At 43.4% G+C, this 18,859-nt stretch overlaps 1 protein-coding gene across 7 annotated transcripts in view; it reads left to right on the top strand.

Annotated features, from left to right (window-relative positions):
• Positions 1 to 18,859, top strand: part of NTM (neurotrimin) — a 934,064-nt gene that overhangs the window by 669,315 nt on the left and 245,890 nt on the right. Inside the window, exon 1 of one of the 7 annotated variants that reach the window (XM_038535618.1) lies at positions 13,251 to 13,270. The exons of the other annotated variants lie outside the window; for them this stretch is intronic. Coding sequence (XP_038391546.1) covers positions 13,266 to 13,270 — 5 coding nt within the window. The 5' untranslated portion in view covers positions 13,251 to 13,265. Of the gene's footprint in view, positions 1 to 13,250; positions 13,271 to 18,859 lie in introns of those variants that run through there. 7 annotated transcript variants of the gene reach the window in all.

Here is an 18,859-nt window from a genome sequence, read left to right as displayed (position 1 = left end):
AGACTCTGGAATTTAGAACCAGAAGACACCAGGGACAAATTCTGACACTGTTGCTTATCAGCAGTGTGACTTTAGGCAAATCAGTGAACCACTTTGAGGCTTAGTTTCCTCATGTGTAAAATGAAGAAAATATTTGTCTTGTCATCATGATTAGGTAAGTTGCACATAGTAGCAGCTTGATAAATTTTAAAATACTAACTTCCATTATAATATTTTTTATTAATTGCTATGAATTAGAACTCAGTTTTTCAATTTAGGAGCTGAATACCAGGATTATAACCTAATTATTATAAGGGCCTGCCTGTATCTACCGTATTTATTGTTATACAGTGTTTTAAATGGTGGTGAGTGGCAGGGCACCCACAATACCATCTCTCTCTTACGCTTCAAATGGCAAGTGAAGTAAGCATCTACATGTTTGACTCTAGAACTTCAGTGAAGAAATCATTTGGTGTCAGAACTTAGGTTGTTTTCCTATGTAGAAGCAAAGAACAAGTGGATACTATTTATATTAGTATTCCCCCAAATGAAATCCTTGGCATAAATCTGACAAAATATGTGCAAGATCTCTATGAGACAAGCTACAAAATGTGATGACCAAGATCAAAGAACTTAAACAAACCAGGATGCATTCCATGTTCATAGATAGGAAGGCAATATTGACAATATATTAGTTTTTCCCACCTCAATCTATAGATTTAGTGCATTCCCAGTCAAATTCCCAGCAAGTTATTTTGTAGATACCAACAAATGGATTCTAGAGTTTATATGAAGAAGTAAAAGAATAGCTGAGGCAATACCAAAAGAAAAGACCAAAGTTGGAGGACTGACACTACTGAACTTCAAGACTTAATTATAAAGCTACAGTCATTAAGACAGTGTGGTATTGGCAAATGAATGGGAAAATAGATCAATGGAAAGAATAGGACTTAGACGTTATGTGTTACTTGGATCCTAGACATCAAATAGCATGCCCCCTTTCCTTGTTCTTTTGGAAGGAGCCATGACCTCTGCATTCGCGAATGGGAACAGCAACATGTCTAACACAAATATGATCACTGTAGCTGGAAATGCCTGAGAGAGATTTCTACTTTCTACTTGTCAATTACTTCTTTACAGGGGCTCCAGAAATGTTTCTTCCTGCTGAAGAACTCTTTACACAAACAAAAACTGCATCAGACCTCCAGAGGGACAGTGTCCACATGTTTACCTTATATTCCCAGCACCTAAGACTTTGTCTAACATAGAGGACTTTGCCTGGCATAAAAGTGATGCTCAAAATATTTTAAACATTTTTCCTTTCACTGAGCTTATTCCTACAGTGGCTTAGGTACTTGATTTGTGCCTCTGTTATGTAAGTAAAAGTGTGAAGAGGCCAAGATTAAAGTGGAGGAGTTCTAGAAGTAGAGACTATTCCAGGATGCTAGAACATAAGAATAGAATTTAGAAATTCTTTTATATTACTCCATGGGCCAAGAGATAGTTGAAAGGTATTTGTTTTTGGCAGTGCACTGAGGACTGCTGTCTTTACTGTCATGTTCTTGCTACTGCTTGTTTTTGGTTGGTTTGTATCTTGCCAAATTCCTGCATGACCACCAAGGATCTGGATTCGGTTTTAAGATTTGATCTAATTCTTCCACTTGAAACCATGTGGATTCTATTTAATGGATTTGCCAAAAGCAAAAGGAATGGTTATAATCACATGTCACTTAACCAAGGGCACTTTTAAAAATAAGAACTACATGCATATTGAGAAAGATGGGGGGAGGATGCTTTTGGCTGGTTGTCTAGACTTCACCGTACTCCCTTCCTGTATCATCCAGAGCTGTAATATCATAAAAGTCCAGTGTGCAGGGAAGTAAGCATATGTCCCCCTACATGAAACCATAAACCCTGACTCAGGCAATTTTCACAGTTTGTTGATTTGGGTTCACATAAGTTTCTACAAGATTGGAAAGTGGTCACCCATTGTGGCCTTTGGCTCTTACTTCTGGGTCAGTTCAAGCACATGATTCAATTATTCTCCCCATAGCTGGCTGGCAGAGAAAACCAGTCATGGTATCAGATATTCAGGGAAGGTCTGGACTTAGCGTTATCCTAGCAGAATTGGCTGGTGTCTGGTGGGGGGAAGGAGAGTATTAAGACTGAAGAGTCACACAGAGAATAAAAAGTTCTGGTTTAGGGAAATACATATCCCTTGGCCGATGTCACTCTGTCCTAGAACCATTCTCCTGGTTAAAGAAGCTCTAGTCTTATTAAGTGGCAGTGCTGCCATCCCAGCATTTACAAAGACAGATGCTGACTCTGTGGTGTGTGTATGTGTGTGCATGTGTGTTAATATTTGAAACTGGCCTAAGGCAGTACCTACTATGAGGCTGTGCTATGGCTTATGACCACCCAGTCTCTCATAATCTCAGCCCATAACAGGGCTCCAGTGATGATTTTGTTTGTGTGACTCTATCTTTAAAGAACATGTAAAGCCTTTTCCTGGTAAGATTTATGTTCCTGCTGCAGTATGTGGAAACCGGGGCAGATGAGACACTTTGTCTTTCTTATGCAGGAAATCTGAGGCCAAAAGAAATAGGAATTGTAGATATCAGTAAGTGTGTCAGCTTAAGTGAGAGGATGCATCTCCTAAATATTGTCATCCCATAGTATCTCTTTTATGAATCTTCTCATGGACCAAGATATTTTCTTACTTCCATGTCCTTGAGGTGGCCCACAGCTATGAGAGAAGATGAATAATACAGCAGAGAAGGGCTGGGAAACAAGACAGAACCAAGCTGTCCCATGTTATTGTGGGTGTTTCCTTGCATTCCCAAGTATGTCGTCATGAAGCACTGACTAGAAATACAGGTCTGCAGTGAGATGAAGGGAAAAGGTCATTTTCATTTTATACTAACAACTTTAGAGTTTCTTAGAAGGTTGTCAGTTGCATTCTGTTTTTTGGTGAATATACCATTCCGGTGAACAATTATGCATCTCTTTGTATTCATTAAAGAGTTAAGCAGCAGCAACTCTGTAAAGCAGTTGCTTTGTCAAGAAAGTGAGATAAAAGGTGGTACTAATGGTGTTGCTGGGAAGGGAAAGAAATGTGAAGGGGACAGTCAAAGAGAGAAAGGAGGGGACAGGGATGAGCATAATGGAATTTGCCCTCACAAATGTATCTGTGATTGGACGATGTTCTTTAAAAGTTGATAACAGTCAACCTTTAAGAACTGAAAATGATAACATTTTCAGTTTATATTCTATACCTAGAGATATCTGAAATTATTATTTTTTTCCTTATATTTAGCTTCTTTTACACATAGAATATTTTGATTTCCTATGTGAGTAATTATTTTTCAGACACATGATTTCTTTTTTTTAAAAAATATTTTAATTTATTTATTTGAGAGAGTGGGCAAGGTAAAGATAGCACATGAGCAGAGGCAGAGGGAGAAGAAGAAGCAGATTCCTCTGCTGAGCAGGGAGCCCAACATTGGGCTTGATCCCGGGATCCTGGGATCATGACCTTAACTGAAAGCAGACACTTAACCAACTGTGCCACCCAGGTGCCCCAGACTCATGATTTCAAGAGCTATTTAATATCCTCTTCTATAGCTCACCCACTCTGTTCCTTAAATACAATTCAACAAGAAATGTTTGGAATGTACTTAACTTCCAAGTTGGAGTGCAGCCAGTTCAGAGATAGGAGCTTCCTTTTTTTAAATTTTTTTTTTATTGGAGTTCAATTTGCCAACATATAGCATAACACCCAGTGCTCATCCCGAAGTGTCCCCCTTAATGCCCATCACCCAGTCACCCCAACCCCCCACCCACTTCCCCTTCCACTATCCCTTGTTCATTTCCCAGAGTTAGGTGTCTCTCATGTTTTGTCACCCTCACTGATATTTTCACTCATTTTCTCTCCTTTCCCTTTATTCCCTTTCACTAATTTTTATATACCCCAAATGAATGAGACCATATACTGTTTGTCCTTTTCCGATTGACTTATTTCACTCAGCATAATACCCTCCAGGTTCTCTATGTCAAAGCAAATAGTGGGTATTTGTCGTTTCTAATCGCTGAGTAATATTCCATTGTATACATCGAACTCAGGAGCTTCCTTAAACACATTTCTTAACATGGACCAACAGTAATGGGGTTGAGATTTACTCTCCTGCTCTCTTCTCTTTTCCTATGATGCAGTGTGGTAGCCCCACATCTTAGTGGCCCTGGATCTCCCTTCACTTTCTTGATAGATTCTCTGGAATCTATATGGCCATGTCTTTTTCTGATCTCTTTCTGAAAAGCCACTGTCTCTGAGACTCCATCAGAGAGTCCATAGAAGTGTTGTGGAAGAAAAAAAATAAAATGGCCAGAGAATACTGCTGTTCTGGTCCTGTACACGTTATGTATAGAAATATAGTTGCTTGTATAAAGTTAAGAAACTGAAATGAAATTTTATATGTCTGTCTCCCCCGACCCAACTATAACCATGAACTTGGATGAGCTACTCAAAGTATCCAACCCTCCATTTCCACAAAATGAGGATAATAATAGTGCCTACCTCATAGGATGGTTTGAGTATTAAATGAGATAAATAAGATAATGTGCGTGAAGTGCTTTGCAAAGAGATAGGCGCCTTGTGATTGCCCAAGAAATAGTGACAATTCTCACTGTTTTGTCATTATTGTTATCACTCTGAGCTTTTCTACAGCAGAGACCATATTATATTTATCTTTGTCAGAGACACTCAATAAATGTTGGTTAAATTGAACTAACTGTTCTAAGTGAGACTAAATAAATAAATAGGAAGAAAGAAAAACAAATCTATTCTGTTATATAACAACACAGCACTTCTACTGGCCAATGGAGGAAACGTGCATGCTTACTGCTGTGAGTTATTATATTCTCTGAATAAACATAAGCCTTTCATATGACCTAATGATTAATGACTTATGCAAAGAAATTTTAATATCATTAATAAAAAATTAAGCAGCAAGCTTTCCAACTTTTTTTTGACAGTGTCAGGCTTTCACCTGTTCTCTTGGGGACAACAGGTTTCCAGGAACATGCTGAGTACAGAAAATAGATCATTCCCAGATGGCATTTCTCTGTGTTCTCCATGTCTTTCTGACCAGCACGTGGGATGGATACAAGGTACTCTTTAGAGAGGGGAGAAGGGTCCTTGTGATATGAAGCAGAAAGGATCATTGAGTGCTTGCTCACTCTCTCTCTCTACTCATCCATACATCCATCCATTCATCCATCATTATCCATTCACTTACCTCAGATCAAGGCTCTGTGTCAGAAATAACATTAAGGGGATGCCTGGGAGGTAGGTTCAGTGGTTGAGCATCTGCCTTCGGCTCAGGGTGTGATCCCAGGTCTGGGGATCAAGTCCCATGACAGGCTTCCTGCAGGGAGCCTGCTTCTCCCTCTGCCTGTGTCTCTACCTCTCTCTCTCTGTGTCTCTCATGAATAAATAAATAAATAAATAAATAAATAAATAAATAAATAAATAAATAAATAAAATCTTTTAAAAAAGAAAAAAAAGAAATAACATTAAGATCAATTTCATTTAATCCTTAGAGTAGCCTAGGAGGTTCACATGATTATCCCAATTTTACATATGGAATCCTGGCTCAGAGACTGTTTTGTGTCTGTGGTCATTGATGAAGAAGTAACAGATCAGGAATTGGAACATACGTCTGCCTATTTCCCAAGTTTCTGCTTAACTTTCTTGCCTGAGTCCAGACTTCTATGCTCTTGTGGACTAGGGTCTGAAGTAGACATCAGCCATTCTAGGCAAGATGAGCAAGATTCTGATACCAAATGTTCAAGAAGGGAACTTTATCCAATTAACTAAATAATCTTTCGGTGTTGAAGCTGAATTTCAAGTTAAGTATCCAGGGCAGCCTGGTGCTGAATCCTGAATACTCCCTTTGAATACTTTATTTGCAAATACTTGGGTAGCAGTGTTTCCACCTTGGATGCCATCCACCAATTCCTTTAAAAGGTTGGTCTCAACCCCCATTACTTATTTGGAAGCCAGAATTCCAAATTTCCCGAAACAGAATCTTCAGACCTTGAAACTAGGGAGTCTGACAGAACTCGGTCATCACTAAAATTCTTGGGAAAATACCAGTTACAGAGCCACACCTCTATTCTTGACCCTAGTGATCTGGGCTGGACAATATGCAGGTCTGGCTGCAGGCTCATGTCTTTGGCAGACTTCCTTCTCTTGGATCACCCTGTTTCCTCGCAGACTACTCTGTCACCAAGAGAAGAGAACAATCTTTCCCAGGGGACTACTCAGGTACTCAGGATGGTCTTGAGGACTCCCATTCATCCTTGACCAGAATGCAAGCTCCCCTTGAGGTCAGAGTGGGGTGCACTGATTGTATGATGTCTCAGGTGTATTATCCTAATGTTCTCACTTCCTATACTGACCTAGCATTTGATTCTTAATTAGTTTGTATTAGGTATTTTTGTGGCTGTGTGAACCTCGGTGTGTGTGCACCTAGGTTTATGTGTACACACCTACTCCTTAGCTACATTTCAGCTTTCAGGAGGAGGAGGAGGCCATTCCTTCTCTATCTGTCTTTTGGATGAGCTCAGAGTTCTAGAAGTGTACACAAGGGTCTCAAAACACACTACTGCTTGACCAATACTGAGGCTTGTTCTCTTCTGCTGAATCTGAAGGCACATTTGTGGAATAGCAACACCTCCCCCCCACTCATGGGCATGCTTCTGTCCCTGTCCCCCTCCCTCCAACTCCCAAGCAGAGCTCAAGATCCTCCCTCAAAGACCAGATTATCTTTTGTGCTCTGTAAAGATCTCTGGATTCACACCCAACTTTAGCTTCCATGTGGGGAATGAGTGTGCCATTCTTCGGTGCTGAGGATAGTGGGGCCAGTAGTGCCTCCTGAGGGCAAGTAGCAGGGCCATTGAAGCCCTTGTATCTTTGTCCATGTTTACCTCCTGAAGCAGGAAGAGAAAAAGGACAAAGTCTTTCCACCATCAGAGTGGAGGATGGTGCATCTTCTTGTCATGACTTCAGAGTTCCTCAGAAGCCATGTGTGAGAAAGCAGTGTGAACGTGCTTAGCATTTGTGGATGGTTGTGTCCAGATGGCAGTGACAGTGGCTCAGGGACCCAGGAGCTGAGAAACTCCAGAAGAAGTCATTTTGGTCTCAGTATTAGCATCCAGCATCCTCAAATCAGATGAACAGACCAAACCACACAAGAGCAGCAACAAGCAACAACAACAAATAAAACTGACAAAAACTCTGGTCTCCACAACTGAAGAGATGTTTCTATTTGAGCAGCTGCTAAAACAGAACAGCCAGAGGTTCTTCCCTTCAGCCCCCATTTGTACACAGTGCTGGGTGGGGAGGCTACTGAAGAGTCAGCCCAGACCCTGTACGACACTCAGTCGAATCCGCTCAAGAGAGGACTTCTGTCTTGTGGCTCAGGATTTTTGTTCATATTTTGTTGTTAATTTGGAGGCCCCCAAAAAAGGGAATCCAGTTTTTCAGATGTGACTACATAATAGGAAATGTGATTGAAGAAAAACGTCATGGAAAGGTGATATTATAGCCTCTTGACTTTAAGGCTATGCACCTCAAATGCCTACTGACGGGAAAGCAAAAGAACAACTTAGACCCATCTGACCAAAAGGGAGAAAAATCAGAACATTAACTATGTCAGAAAAAAAAAAAAATCCCAAGTGACCCCTGGAAGAAGATGTCACCAGATGGCTCAGGAATGGAGACCATCTGCGATCCCGTGGGCATGGGGCACTTCTGCAGAGAAAGGGGAGTAGACATCTTCCCCTTCATTCCCTCAGTGTCATTGGGGCTGGTTATCCATGAGGAGGCTCCCTAGAGCCTTTTATCCACAACAGGCTAATCTCAAATCAGGGCTGGGTGGAGGCAGGGCTGGAGAGTTGAGAGACTGAGAGACGAGGAGACAGGATGCAGCACTTTCAGTGAGCAAAGCATCAAGTCCCTGCAAAAAAACATTGTTTTTGAAGTCAATAAAGTCTCTTTCGCAGCTGCAGCCAGTGGGAGGTGTGTGCCCTTGACTGTGACCTCGCTGGTGATCAGCGCCGCTAGAGATGTTTATTGCTCCCATCACACTTGCCTGGGACCAGGTTTTACTTACGTCGTGGTGGCATGACAGGTGGGGCTGTGACTTGTCTGGGGAAGCCAGTGTGGCGCTGTTTTCAGACAGAGGTGCGGTATGAGGAAGCTGGCAGGAGGAAAAGACAAACCGAGGAGCGACCTGCAGTTCTGTTCAGCTCAGTCGGGAGGAGAGCCATTAACGCTCTTGTCTCTTTGACACACCTGCTTGATGGGGGAGCTGCCAGTTTTGGAGGTCGGCCCTTGGCGGAGAACTGCCATCCCACTTCTGAGCCTCCTTCTGTGGGGCTCTTCCCGTAGTGTTCATGAGATCGCCAGGTTGCTTTTAAAGATGCAGTGTCTCCCTCCCAGCTTCCCTACTGACCTTTTCTGGATTTCTAAGTTGGGCTATCCCAAAGGCAATGGGAAATTTGCTCAGTGGCATTTACCTAACCGAGGCACTGATGGTGTGACATAGTTGGGTGACTTTAGGGTTTAGAGAGAAAATGTTGGTAGGTGAATGAGGAGGGCAGGAAGGCGGGAGGGGGAGACACAGGCTCCTCTTTTCTGTGATGTTCGGCGAGCTTGCAGGCAAATTGGTTGGCTAATAATACCCTGCCAGGGGCAAAGAGCTGGAGACCCACTGCCCAAGTCAGGGCTATTGGAGAGAACTGCAGAACCTGGGTCTGAAGCTGGCGAAACTGTAAGAGCTGCCTGTTTTCACAGCCCCTGCTTTCCCGGAGCAGCAGAACCTTCCACAGTTGATCCTACAGCCATTGTGAATCAAACCCACCTTTTCAAGATTTTTCGTGCTCTGGAAATTCCAGAGGTAGATTCCTAGGACACAGAGAAGGAGGGAGGCGTGCTGGGCACTTCTATCCCTTGAGGAGATGCATTTGTACTCATTCATCTTCTACGCCAGGTGCTGTGCTCACTGTTGGAACAAGGGAGAAGCTGCCCCTGCCTTCATGGTGTCATCATCAAGTGAGGAGACAGATATAAACACAATTCCACAAGTCATTGCTTACCTATGAGATCTGGACTTCAAGGAGAAGCATGTGCCCTAGAAGGACATACGTGGGGAAGAGCCTAGACTGGGGAGTCTAGAAGCTCCACGAGAGGCACCATCCCAGCTGACTTTAGGCATGAAGAGCAGGTGGTTAAGTAAAGGGGAGGATACGGAACTACCCCTGAGCAAAGGTCCTGCAGCCAGAAGCCACGGAGCACACAGGCACCTGGAAGGCCCATGGGGCGAGGTGACTGTGACAGAGGGGAGCCCCCATGGCTGTTGAGCGACTGTTCTTTTTTGGCTCCATTTGTCTGCTTTTATTGTTTTTCTTTTCCTGTTTATGTGTTTTGCTTCCCCACAGACACTCTAAGCAATTTACCTTGTCCTGTGCCTCTTATGCTTAACTTCTCCTACTGGTAGCAGGAACTCCATACACAAGACCTGATGAATTGAGAGTCATGCCACGTGCCCAAGGATGAGAAGGATGTCTTGGTGACGTGTGGTTGGCTCACGCTGAGCAGGAGTGGTGTCTTGTTTCCTGGTTGAGCGTTTGCCCTCTGGAGTCAGATATGTGTCAGTTCGAATCCTTGCCCTGTGACTTTGGCCAAGTGACATAATCTGAGTTTCTGTCATATTGGTAGGAAAATACAGATAATACTTCTTTATTCAGCTGTAAACAATAATAATGAGAATAATAATAGTGATAGTGACACTTCCACACCAGGCACAGTTCTGAGTGTTTCACAGGCGTTAACCCATTCAGTCCTTAGAACGGCTCTGTAAGACAGGTGCTATGATTATTCCCATTTTACAGCCAAGGCACCTGAGAGGTTATTACACAGTTAATACAGGTTCGAGCCCGGGTTTGGAATATGTGGGCTCTGGATCCTGAATCTGCACCCTCACTACTACCGTGGCTTCTTATAGTTTCAGTCTGCGTAGAGTCCGGAGTTGCGGGTAACACTGAGCTGCTGGTGACCACCTGGGAAGGAAGTGGGGTGGCCACAATGAGCTGATCTTCCCTTCTCTGTGTATCATCCTTTTGTCTAGGGTCAGTATTTGCCTGTGGTATGGAGTCTTGTGTCCCCGGGGTGAGGATGGCGGAACCCAGGGGTTCTCTGGCAGCCCGGACAGGACAAGCAGTCAGTGCTGGAGGATGAGCTGTCGTGCTGCCAGCGGGACTGGCCAGGGAGCCAGGTGCTCCTGTCTTGCTCCTGGGAAGAGTTCCTGCTAAGGCCTGGCCGCTGCTCACCGCTCACCCTGCATCCACAGCTGTGATCGGAGCGCGAGGAGCAAAGCCGTGCTTGCGCCTTCTCAAGTGCTGAGTCCATTTCAGAAATGATTGTCAGGAACTCATGGATGCCGCTTGCTTATTGCACTGTGATCCCTGAAGATTGGATTCAGTGCCGCAGACGTCGGCCGAGTAATGTGCCTGACCTTGCTTGTGGGGTCGCCGACAGATTGCACCAGTTGGCCCTGTGCTCGTCTCCCCGTCTCCCCGGAGGTGGGAGGCAAGAGGATTGATTAAATTTGGTGGCAGAGCTTCACCTTTCAGATGAGGAAAACAACAACAACAAAATGGGCCTTTTATATAGAAGTTAATGTCATTATTAAAAGGAAATAAAAAATATTGGCGTGTAAAGAAAATATCCCACTGGTTTAGAACAGTGTTTTCTAAATCCTCAACAGACATTTATCCAGAGGAGGAATATTCACTAAGCCAAATTTGCTCTTAATCCTTAATCCACAAAGCTGTGATCCCACAATTTTACCAAGTAAGAACAGGTATGAATACTAATTGGAACCCACCCTCTCTCCCACCCACCCCGACCTTGTTGGGCACCAGTATTCTAAGTTTGGGAGTCTGGAAGTGTCTTCCCCCTTAAAGATAGTGTTTGAGTCTACACCCCACCACTCTCTTTGGCATTCACAGTGTAAATGGCACTTTATCAGGTGAGAATGTGAATCTTGTCAACAGCCCCAGTCCTGCCAGCTTATCAGGGAAAGAGAGGGGGGAGCGAGATTCAGAGAGATGTACCTGGTCCTGTTCATTCCAGAGGAGTGATAGATAATAACATTTCCAGGCAAGAAATGGCAGGGAATCTGACGGACAGGAATTAAGGCACCAAATGGAAAAGTCAATCGCTTATTCACTCCATGCATCATAGTTGAAGGAAATGTTATTTGATTTGGATGCTTCCTCCTTCCCCTCCCTCTTCCTTCTATGAGGCAGGTGAAAATAGCAGAATTAATTCTCTGTCTTCATAATCATATTTTCTGGGCTCAATGAGTCCACGTGTGTGTAAATTCTCATTTAAACATGTAGTAATGTTTTGCAAATGTATATTTCTCAACCATATTGGGTATTTTAAAGCTCTTCCTAAGTGAAAGGAGGGATCTCTGTAATTCCTTTCTTATGATGTCTCTTGTCACCTCTAAGATAGACTTAAATTCAGGGCTCACATAATAAAAATAATAACAGTACTGCCTTTGTAGTTCTACGCAGCTTATTTGTGCAGTATTTGATAGTTTTGCATTGCACTGGATGGAAACCACTAATTGCAATGATGTATCAATCACAACAAAAATAATGATCAACTAAATCCTGGGCATGCATAATTTAAGTTAATGTTTTTGCATTCGCCTATGAGTGTGTAGCTGTCACGGTCCTCACTTACCAACAGAAAAGCTCAGGCTGGAAATTAAGTAACATGTCCAAGGTCATTCACCCAATAAGTGGTGGAGATGAGATTTGATCCAAGACATAGTTTGACTCCAGAGCCAAAGATTCACTCTCTAGGTCATGGAAATGACTCAAAGGACTCAAATAAATGAAGGACAGATCCATGCACTGGATTCAGGTCTTGTCAACTCCTGTTGCTATGCTCCTTGCCCTTCCAAGGCCAAGGATGAAGCAAATCTAATCACCAAACAAATTAGTGTAGCATAGGGACCTGTGTCCATACAACAGAAAACCATTGTGGAATTCTGGACCAAGCCTGTAGGTGCTTACTTGGAGCATGGTGGGGAGAGGGGGTTTGTGAAGGGGGCTGGCCTTCTAAGGATAAAATGATGTGAAACAATGAAGACATACTCTCTCTTCCCTTACCACTCAACCTTCCAAAACAATTCCTGCAAAATTAAGCAAACACTTGCTTCAAAACTTCATGTAGAGGATTCATCGGCACCAAAGTTGTCCAGGTGTTTCCTGTAACAGAAGGCAGTTAATACTGTGTTCTTTCTTTTCCTTGGACTTATTATCCTAATTGGTGGATTCCTTTCCAATAGAAGCTGCCAATTCCCCTACCAGAGTAGTTTCATGGAATCTTGGGGTCTATTTACAATAGCAAATGAGGTGGTTGCCCAATAAAAATAAACCAAAAATAAAATCTTGTGCCTCAGCGTCCCGTTGGACACAGGATTTGGGATTTGGTACATAGCCATGTGCTCTCTATAGATTAGCGATTTGCTGTCTTGACTTTTTTTTTTTTTAAGCAAAGTTGTAGATTTAGCTACAAAGCCATTTGTCTACACCATCTAGGGATAAACACAGGTGATTCCAGTTTGGAGCCATATTTGCTGAAAATAGCCAAATGATTTCAAATTTACTTCAATGCAAAATCCTTTCTCTGAAGAGCTCAAAGCAACTTTGTGTTTATTATGTTGTTTCTACTCAAAATATTCTTTTAGTATGGGAGGGTAATATTGACAACTTTCACATTGAGGAGAGGGGATGGGTGGAGGCACGATTGGTTTGCAGTAAGTTAGAGGAATGTCAGCATCCCTTTGACTGTGCTGGTGGCCAGCAAATGGACTAAGTACAAAATATCTGATCTAGATTTAAGAGTGACTCAGAGAAGAAGGAGGAAGGGGCAGGAGTGGGGAAACCAAATCACATACTTGAGATTTAGGAGCATTATCCAATCTGCCTTGAATGGGAAAAAAAAAAATACATCTCTATTGGTAACCTCCTAAGAGCTAACCCAGGTATTTGTGTTGTTTGAAACTTAGCCAGATGGTCCTGTTAGATGACGGAATTGAGACACAGGAAATGGAGATTGATCAGATGCCCTTCGTGTAGGGCCTGGAGCTCAGGCTTATATCCTGGGTCGGGAAGAGTTTGGTGAACAAAGGCAGGAGGTCCTGATGAGGTAGGTGTTCCCAGGGCTTGTTGCAGGGATGCACTAGAGGGTGGGGACATGGGTAAGAACCAATGTGAAGAGACCTCAGAGGCTGAGGCATGGAGGCACAAGGGTCTTCTTTTAAGATGCTCTGCCCACAGGGGAGATCCTACTTCAGAGCACCTTACTGCTGTGAACATTTAGATATTCAGCTTTCTACTGGCAGTGCAGATGTAACAGTGGTTGTCAAGAGCTGAAATTCACCCCAAAAGAATTTGTTCAATGTGTTACCTTCTGTCTTGACTGATTCCGTTTCTCTGCAGCCTTCTAAAAAGTCTTGCCTGTGTATTGCATATTCAGTGCTGGACATCATCAATGACAAGTGGGAGTGCACCTATTACACAGTACAGGCCGCTAGTCACTATGTCCCTGACCTTAACTGAATTACCTCATTCTGCCTTCCCGGTGTATTATTCTCATCCCTATTTGGAATGTGAGGAAGTCAAGGCTCTGAGAGGTTCAGGAACTAATCCAATGTCACATAGCAAGAAGAGACTGCAGAGCTTGGATACTTGGATACTTGGCCACTACACCAGGCCTTTTATCATTGATTTATTTAGAAAGGAATTTGAAATCCCCATTGGTTCTAGGTCTCAGGACATGTCTGCAGTGAAGTATTTTTTTTAAAGATTTTATTTATTTATTCATGAGAGACAAACAGAGAGAGAGGCAGAGACATAGGCAGAGGGAGAAGCAGGCTCCCTGAGGGGGGCCCAATGTGGGACTTGATCCCAGGACCCCGGGGTCACACTCTGGGCCAAAGTCAGATGCTCAGCCACTGAGCCACCCAGGCATCCCTGCAGTGAAGTATTTTTGATCAGTAACCAGAAGGGCATTGTGGCTGACTCCCTGGGTTCAGACCCTGGATCTGTCATTCACCAGCTGTGTGACCTTGATTGCATCATTTAACCTCTCTGTGCTTCACAAGACTGGTTTGAAGAATAAAGGAGTGGGTATTTGTAAATCACTTAAGACAGTGGTGCTTGATATCACAAGGGTTCAAGAAAAGCCAGCAGGGCCAGTGAGTGGGATCAGAGAGGGTGTGAGTCCCCTGCTCAGCCTGAGAATGGAGACAGCCAAATTAAAAAGGATGACACTGGCATGGAGGTGGGATCCAGTATGGTTGTAATTTTGACTGTCAGTTTTCATCCTCAGATCTTCTCACTTGAACACTTTTTATTGGCACTAAATTTGCTTTAGGATAATGAAAGCAGATGTTCCATTTATGCCCTCACCCCACTCACCTGCGTGTCTCATTGCAAAGACACTTTCTCTCCCTCAGGACTAAGTCTGAGCACAGTGGTGCCCATGTGTCTGAGGCGAAGGCTGGCACTTGGAGAGCATGTTTCTGGAAAGCCATAGCCTTGGAGGGGTTAACGCATTATCTGGACATATTCGAATAGTGTGAGCCCATTAGATAAAGAAACATACCAACTCACAAATGAATAGAAACATGTTTATTAGAGTGGAAGAAAAACAGCTTTTTGGCAGCAGTAGCACCATGGCATCAGGAGCAGCTGTAGCCTGGGACAGCAGGCAGGGAGGGGAAGAAAGTAAACAGGGGCTTGCAAAGCGCTTAATGTCAGGAGTGGGCATTTCCAAGCAGAGGAGGTTCATGCATGCGCTCATGCGTGTGTGTGTGTGTGTGTGTGTATGAGAGAGGGAGAGAGAGAGAGAGGTATGAAGAGATGCAGAGGGGCAGGCCGAGCCGCCGTGGAGCAGCACACAGGTAACCAGGCACTAGCAGGTAGACATGAGGCCCAGGTGGAGCTGGGGCTGAATCCCGGGAGTTGGATGGCCTTGGTCCCTTTAGTAGACCTCTCGGAAACTGCTTCTCTTTATCTGGACAATCCCAATCCTAAACTGTCCTTGGTGAGTCTTAAGTCAAAGGGTCACTGGAGATGATGTATTTTAAGCATCTAACACAGAAACTGGCACACAGACGCTGCTCAATAGATGCTAGCCCTCATTGCAGTTCTGGGGTAGAACATTCCAGAAGGCCATGGGAGGTGGCCTTCCATAGAATCTCGGGCACAATTCAGCTGTGCTTTTGAGAAGGGAGGATGAGGTGCAAGGCAGAGAGAAAATTGAAGACCACATTTGATTTATGATTTCATTTATGCAGTGGGTGAAGACATGTGGAAGGATAAACTCCTCCTCTTCTAAAATTAAGGATTAGAAATGTTCATTTTTATTCAGTAAATGTGGCTAACCTAAAAACCCTTATTCCAAGCTTTGATTATTTAGATGGGAGTGAGAAGAGAGAGAGGGAAATAAGGAGGGAGGGGGAGGAGAGAGAAAGAGAGAGGGAGACAGGGAGAGAGGAGAGAGAAAAGGAGGGAAAGAAAGGGATGGAGAGAGAGAGAGAGAGAGAGGGAGAGAGAGGGAGAGAGAAAGAGAGAATGTAAATGGCTGAGAATGATCCTGGATTATAGGCCTGGGTTCCAAGTCCCTCCACACCCTCCCATCCCTAAGGGAGCAACACAGCTTTTATAGCTTGACAAATTTTCCATATAGGATTTCATTGGCAGAGAGGGTTCTACTATCTGGAAAAGCAGTTTCACAGCCACTAGTGTACATCATGTGATAGCTTTTTTTCTGCACTAAAGGTGAGCTCGTGAGGGCAGAGATCACTGGTTCACGTAGTAGGTGATCTAGTCTGCAGGGTGACGTAATGCACCCAGGAGTAAATGAATGGAAAGATGAGAAGAGGTGAGGAGAAAAGGGGAGGGAAGGGGAGAGGAGGGGGAAATCAGACTTTCTTGAGCATGGGAAATACTCTGTCCTCAAATGTTGACATCATTTTTCAGTCTAGTCTTGCTTTTCTCAAACTCGCAGCATATACTCTATAAACCACAGTGCTCTGTTATCTTTATTTGGTGTGTCCCTTATCTCATCGTTAGCCAAGGTCTGATTCCTCTGAGGATGATCCTCAATCTTGGCATCTTCCACTCTTGCACAATCCATGGTCCGCAGTGACTATACGGAAACCATGCAAACCCGACATGCTCCTGCGTGGCCCCCCGGTTGAGTGAGCCATTGCCTGGCAGTGCTGCTGGCCAGGCAGCAGCTTGGTTTCTGGAGCCTGCCTGCTTGGTCAGTATAGTAGAGTTTGTACAACTCTATGTTGTACAATTTTATGGCATTCTCCCCTGGCAGAAAAATGAAAATGCTGATACCAGTGATAAGAAGCATAGGTTTCATAAACTTAACACAGTGGAGGCCAAGATGGAAATCATTAGGCGTGCACAAAAGAGCAAATGTTTAGTCTCAGTTGGGTGCTTATCACACTTGAGCTGTCTGACTGTGTGTTCATCTGTGAAGGAAATGAAAAAGGGAACAGAAAAATAAAACGAGGCACAAGGCAGTAAATATTGTCAAAGATTAGGTGAAAAATACATGGTGCATTTTGGAATTGAATTGTCTTTTTTAGGATTCTAGGAATGCGCATGTAAGCCTGGCTGCTTTTTATTCTTGCACATGTTTTTGAGCTTGGTCCTGTGGTAGTGCAAGAATTGCTTAGCTGGTTTCCCTGCCCACCCGCTCCCTGATCCAGCTCATGGCTTGTTTTTACCAATATCATGATTCATCTTTTATCCTCTCACTCCTTTCCCATAAAGTTCCACGAGGTTCCCTACTTCGTCAGATAGATGAATCTATTACGTTTTTCATAGTTGGAGTTACATCTTCAAAATTGCCCAATTTTTAGCAAAACATCTCTTAAGAAAATACTTGTCATTTCCCCTGCCTCCCCAAACATGGAGTGTCCGTTGTATGTTGTCCTTTCTCCAAATTGTGCATCACTCTCCCTCTTCCTCTCCTTCCTACTCCTAGATCCTGCCAGAACTGCAGGTTTCCCCTTCCTTTTGGTCTTCTTCTGGACCAACTCCATCAGGGAACTCCTGACACTTATTTTGTGTGGGTAATCATGCCCGTGTGGTAAATTCTAAATAAAGTTTGGTTTTTTTATTATTTTTTAAAAATAGTGTAATTGAAATTTTTTACACTAAGCCTAGAATCCCTATGTCCTTTCTCAGTGGTTTTATTTTACTTTTCCTTTTTACTAAGAATATCCAGGAGCCACAGACTACTCTGTCACTGTATGGATGGGGATTTTTTTATATTTTTTTCTCTCCTCTTCCTCTGCTTCATCTCATGATCACTTTGGTAAATCACCTAATACCGCAGCCCTGGGTGTGTTTCTCATTTCCAAGATTTGTAAGTAGATATTTTTTTCATGACCCTCTGTGCTTAGCTCATAATTCCTGTTCTTGTTTGTAAGTGTGGTGATTTTCTGTATCTTTTTGTAGATATGAAACTAACTTAGTCCTGTTCTCATTCCTCTTTTAGCCTTGATTCCTCTTACATTTTTTCTGTCTTTTGAGCCTCTTATTTCTTCATTTGAATTCCATGATATTGGTCTTTGTGAATCATGTGGTGATTCCTGATTGAACACATGTCTGTAAGTGATTTCCCATCAAACTACCTGGTGCATGTGTTTGTGCGTTTGGATGGAGGAGGTGGGCAGGAGGTGCTGCTTGTGGGATGTGTGTTGCGTTCAGTAATAATGGGGAAGGAGTGGAAGGTGCTGTGGGGCTGCACACTTGGTCTTGGCTGTGGGTGATCTCTTATCCTCCCCAAATCACCAGCGTTGTGAGTTCTACCCTGCATATTGGACCCAATCCTCCATACTCACTGCTCCAGCCTTAAGTCAGACACTTCATGTCTCACTGCTTAGCATAGAGACTTAATATGTGTGGCTGTTCCCACTACAGTGGAGTAACCAATGCCATGTGGCTTCTACCTTCATCCACCTCTTGGCACGGGCACTTTTCATGACACTTTCCATTCCCCGGTTTGTGAACTTCTCTCTGTGATAGTTGCTTTCTCTGCCTTTTATCATTCAAGGATTGTTCAAGTTCTTATTTTTAGTATGTTTCTTTTCTCTCATTTTCCTTGGGTTTGTCTGGGACAGAGGGATTTGGGCAGGAGGGGGAGACTCTAGGAAGCCACGTTAAACTAGAACACGTCTTCTCTGTGTCTGAGATGCGTTGACTCTCAGAACATTCCCAAACCAGGGCTTCATGGCATAGGACCTGAATGACATTGTTTGAACCCTGTCACCTATTATAGATATGTGATCTGTGAATCTCAGATGGAGGTAGATGGAGGAAATCAAGCCAGTAAAACCCATAGTCCATGTGGCAAATATGGTGAAAATTTGAGATAGAAGAGTGAGGGGGAAATTATATGAAGAATACAGACTCTTTTGGGGGACTCCTTTCACAAAAAATTTTAAAGTTATCATTCCTAGGCTAATGCATGTATGTATGTATATATGTACATATATGGAATATCCCCAGTCTGGTATTTCTGCCTCTTTACTTTCTTGCCTTGACCATATGTCCTCTTTCTCCTAGCCTATATGCTTCAGAACCAGGCTCTTGACTTCCAGCTTCCCCTTCAGTTGCCTACTTGACCCATTTCCAGTTCTTGCTTCTTTGGAGAAATGTGCTGGTCTGACCTGCTGAGAGCATGGGTTATGTGGTTCATCATCTG

This window comes from Canis lupus, chromosome 5, assembly GCF_011100685.1.
Source record: "Canis lupus familiaris isolate Mischka breed German Shepherd chromosome 5, alternate assembly UU_Cfam_GSD_1.0, whole genome shotgun sequence".
Classification (NCBI taxonomy): domain Eukaryota; kingdom Metazoa; phylum Chordata; class Mammalia; order Carnivora; family Canidae; genus Canis; species Canis lupus.
Note: the sequence above shows the minus strand (reverse complement) of the source record. Positions and strands in the feature narration are given on the sequence as shown.